General features: G+C 37.8%; 1 protein-coding gene across 1 annotated transcript in view; it reads right to left on the bottom strand.

The window, feature by feature from the left end:
• ATF6 (activating transcription factor 6) overlaps nucleotides 1–5,093 on the bottom strand; it is a 353,926-nt gene that overhangs the window by 292,306 nt on the left and 56,527 nt on the right. The window contains exon 7 of the mRNA XM_006887436.1: nucleotides 1,906–2,126. Within this exon, the coding sequence (XP_006887498.1) occupies nucleotides 1,906–2,126 (221 nt within the window). The remainder of the gene's footprint in view (nucleotides 1–1,905; nucleotides 2,127–5,093) is intronic.

Genomic DNA, 5,093 nt, shown 5'->3' with positions numbered 1-5,093 from the left:
GCAGGAGGGGAAGACCCTCTATGAGATGGATTGATTCGGTCACCGGGGTAATCGGGATGGGTGTGTCAGAGGCGGTGCGTTTGGCGCAGGACAGAGCAGGGTTTAGGGCTGTTGTGCATAGGGTCGCTATGAGTCGGAAACGACTCGACGGCACATAACAACAACAACATCCAAATTAAATGGTTAGCAACATTTTGCCAAATTTGTTTCATCTATCCTGGGTTCACTCCTTACCCTCCATCCATCTGAGTATTTTAAAGCAAATCATATTATCATACTCATTTCATCCACAATTGGAAACATACCATGTATTACTATTTATTATGTCATAAACAAGGAACATTGCTAGTGGAACAGTTCAGCACTTGGCTGCTGATCAAACAGGCAGTAGTTTGCAGCCCCCAGCCATTCCATGGGAGAAAAGAGCAGGTGGTAGGTTCCCTTTCAGACTAAAGCCTAAGAAACTCCACAGGTCCATCCTACTCTGTTCTGTAGGGTTGCTATGAGTCAGATCAACTAGAAGGCCTATATCAACATATTATAACTACTTGTACTTGCCTTTTTAGCTCCTCAAAATAAACTCATACAATAGTCAAGTTTATCCATGATCTCAAATTCTCGTAATACATTCCTCTTCCATCTCTATGTCTCGGCAGACATTGTTTGCAATATCTGAAAAAATTATCAGCTTATTATTCTAAAACATGGACACTCTCCTTTTTTGGGATAAGATTTCTTTTTTATGGGTGTCTTACACATTTCTGCTTAAGATTTCTTAGTTTCTTAGTTGTATGTCTAAAACAACAGAACATTTTTACAACTAAATGGGCCACTGGTGTTCAGATTAATATATTAGACATATCAGACTGTTAAGTAACTCTTCAAAACTCACAAGATCTAAACAATACTTTACAACACCTAAAAATGGAGTTAACACATTAGCAAACACGGTATCAACTTTTACTTTAAAGAAAACATGCAGGCTTTGCTATCTCAGTCAAAATTTTAGTGCACTAAATGTTTATTTGCCTTTAACTTTGGACTGTAGTGTTCAGTTACGTTTAATTCATATCATAAAGTTTCTGAATCACTTTAAAAGACAGTAAAAATTTACTGACAAATACATAAGTGGTTTTATAGAATGACAGAACTCGGGAAATTCTCTCTGATTTACAAATTAAAAGAAATTCATACAACATGGCAGAATACTTGAAGGCTTACAGAGGTGGGGAAAAATCAAGTAATTATTAGAAGACAGAATTCCTAAGAGTAGCAGGTCATCATTACACAGTGGTGAAAATCTTTCAGTCAGAGAAATGCTAAATATAAACCCAGTCTAAAAAGCAGTTTATAGATTCTTAGCTGGGAAGCTGATAAAAATATTTCAATCAGAAAACATGAAAAAAAATCTGTAAAATACTAGTGGGCAACTGGGGGAGAAGACTTGAGGGGATAATAAGGGGGTTCTAAAGGAGAAATGAAGTAGAGGGCTACATGTATGCATACCTCATTTTTTGTCAAACCGCTTCTGAAATTTTAAAGCCTTTTCATTTCAAATTATAATTTCCTAATTTTCCATCAAAACTAGATATACCATTTCAACACACTCTTTTATTAATGTGACATGTTGTTGTCGTTAGGTGTTGTCAAGTCGTAGACAACTCATAGCCACCCTATGAATGAGAGGCTTGAGCACTGTCATAGAGTCTCCGGAGGCAAGCCATTTCAGAAGTGGATGCCACTACTGCTTCCAAGCTTGTTTTAATCGGGAAGCTCCACCAAACACTGTTCACCATGGGTAACCATTATCACATCTGGCACATCAGTGACATACTTTAAAAAAAAAAGAGGCCAAGAAAAGGGGGGAGGAAGTATTTTTTTAAATTACTAAGTCTCAAAACTTACATCAGAACCCACACTTCTCATAGTACTCTGAAGGACAGGTTTAGTCACTGGAAGTTTTCCATTCACTGGGGTGTTTGAGACAGGAGCTGCTGGGACCACATTCACCACGTGATTAGGTAGCTGTGTGGCTCCCCCAGCAACAGCCAGGACTGGCTGAGGAGAAGGCAGAACTCCAGGTGCCTGAAGCTGTACCATAGGCTGAGAGAGAAGAACAGTCTGACCTGCATTTAAAAAACAGGAAAGAAATTATTAGAGAGTGTACATTTACTGTGGCAGAGGAAAAGAGTTTAAAATATAGGTTTCAAAAGCAAATACAATGGGTAGGATCACCATGAGGGATTTGAAAACACCAACTAACATAATGTGCATAATCAATAGCACCCCACATTCAAGGTGACTTTTGTTTCTATAGTGCTTCTAATGAACTCAATTAGAATCATTCATTCCTTTTATTGTTACCATTAACAATGAATTTCCATGTTTCTTTTTTTTAAACTACACACATACTGGGTTTGCTAAATTATGCTCTACTTCTTCTATTTGCTAAATTATACATATAGTTATTTACCTCAAATTTAATAATGCTAAATAAATTTTTTTCACATTATAAATAACAATTCTTTCATATTCAACATTCTAGAATACACAAAATCATGTAGTTTAAATTACTGGAGTTTACACACAGAAAACCAATAGTCGTGTTCTTGTTGTTGATTGCCAGCAAGTCAAGCACGACTCACAGCGACCCTATAAACAAAAGACTTGAAGCCTTTCTATAATTACTGACATTTATTTAAGTTCTTAGAGTTTCCAGAAGCATGTTGTTTAGGAAACGGATGTCACTCCTGCTTCCAAATCTGTCTTAAACTGGGAGTTCCACCAAACACTGTCCACCATGGGTAACCGTTACGGCATTAGACATCCCAATGACACAAGGTTCAGCATCACAGCAATCACAGGTTACCTCAGTACAGCAAACTGATAGAAAAGTGCTGTACCACTTAAAGGAATGTTCCTCCAAAATATAACAACAATTAACTTTAAATACAAAGGCCCTCCCCGAGGTCTTGTTGATTCTAAACAAAAGGCTTAAATAAAAAACCAATATAGTATGTTGTTCTTATGTGCCATTGAGTTGCCTGCAACTATCTATGTACAGCACTTCTGAACTCTTCCCTGTCCTGAGCCAGTCTCACTAATTCCAACACACCAACACCCATTGCCCCAGATACTGTATCAATCCGTCTCATCCAAGGACTTCCTCTCCTTTAGCTGTTCCATCTCCCTTCCAAGCATGATGTCCTTATCCAAGGACCAGTCTCTCTCGGTCATGTGCCCGAAATATGTGAGCCAGAGCTTCAAAATCCTAGCCTCAAAGAGGAGACGTGGTTTCACCCTCTCCAAGACAGACTGATTTGTTTTCTTGGCAGTCCATGGTATGTTTGAGATTCTTCTCCAGCATAACTCAAAGGCACCTATTCTTCTTCTGTCATACTTTGTCATTTTCCAGCTCTCTGAAGCATAGCAAGTAATTAAGAAGACGACGGCCTGGCTTAGATGTACCTTTGTCTCTAGACTGACATCAATGCTCTTCAACACTCTGGAGCGGTCCATGACAGCAGATTTTCCCTATAAAATTTGTCTTTTGATTTCCTGATTGCTGGTGTGAAAAGTGTTGATTGTGATCCGAGCAAGCTATAATTGAGAACAACCTCAATCTCTTCTCCATATAATATGGTGCTGCCAATTGGTCCAGTGGTAAAAATCTTTGTCTTCTTGATGTTGAGCTTCAATCCATATTGAAGACTATAGTCCTTGACCTTTTGTAGCAAGTGCTTCAGGCATCCTTCCGTCTCAGCAAGCAAGTTGTGTCATCTGTCTATCACAGGTTGTTGATAAGTCTTCCTCCAATCTGGATGCCACACTCCTCCTCATAAAGCCCTGCTTCCCAAATGATCCGTTCTGCATACAGATTGAAAAGGTATGGGGACAGGATGCATTCCTGACACACTCCTTTCCTGATTTTGAACCATGCAGTGTTTCCTTGCTCTGTTCTGAGGACTGCTTCTTGGTCCAAGTATAGGTTTTGCATAAGCACAATCAAGTATTCTGGGATTCTCATTTTCCTTAAGGTTAGCCACAATTTGTTGTGATTCACACAAACAAGTGCCTTTGCATTATCAATGAAACACAGATAGACGTTCTTCTGGTACATTCTGCTTTCTGCCAAGATATACCTGACATTGGCAATAAACCCAGCTTGTATTTCTGACAGTTCTCTGTCAATGTATTGTTATTATTAATAAAAACTTGGCCACTTGTTAAAGAACAAAGGACAATAAATATTTTTTAAAAGTGAAAACTTATTTTTCTTTCTTCTTTGCATATTTGCAATAGACTGAAATCGTGCCACGGGCACTTATTTGGGAAATCACAAATAAATTTTAAATAGGTAAATTCATACCTACAAGATTTGCAAATAATGTTGTTGTGTACCATCAAGTCAGAATCCAACCATAGCTAACACTTTCATAAGTTTTCAGAGGTAGTTAAATTCATGAGAGGAGATGGTCCGTTTTTCTCCCACAGAGAAGCTGGTGGATTTAGACTACATACCGGCAGTTTAACTCCTTACCATTAAGCCACCAGAGTTCCCTGCAAACAATGAGGAGTGACTGTATTTCTCTGTAACCATTTTCTGTTTTTTAGTCTCTGTCCAAAAGGATAAAAATTTAATCTGACTCACTTCACTCCCTCATTTAACATCCTCACCAAAATTATATCTAAAGAGAAAACTCTGAGTCCCCTAACAAACACATTTTCAGGTGAGGTTCACAAAGCAATACCCTGTTATCTTGTTTCAGCTTTTACTTACACTGTAACCAAATGTCCTTTCACAATTTACTGTCCAATTTTGAGCACTTTGTACTTTTTTTATAGTTTTCCTGTTTTAAATGCTTCCAAACACAGTGTTAAAGTGATGTCTACTTCAAGGTTTCATAGGGCAAGAAGGCTGTTAATTGACTTAATGTAGAAAATATATGTGTTAGATAAGCTTCATCCAGGCAGAAGTTAAAGTGACTCTGGCTGTATTAGGACAATATTAACAAATCTATGATACGTACTAACAAAAGTATTTTTTATTTTTTTTTTTGGTTTTCTAAGTATACTATCATGTCATCAGCATA

Source organism: Elephantulus edwardii, unplaced genomic scaffold, assembly GCF_000299155.1.
Source record: "Elephantulus edwardii isolate Elephantulus edwardi_28Jun2011 unplaced genomic scaffold, EleEdw1.0 scaffold00057, whole genome shotgun sequence".
NCBI lineage: Eukaryota > Metazoa > Chordata > Mammalia > Macroscelidea > Macroscelididae > Elephantulus > Elephantulus edwardii.
The sequence above is the reverse complement of the archived record's forward strand: the minus strand, read 5'-3'. Positions and strand labels throughout refer to the sequence as shown.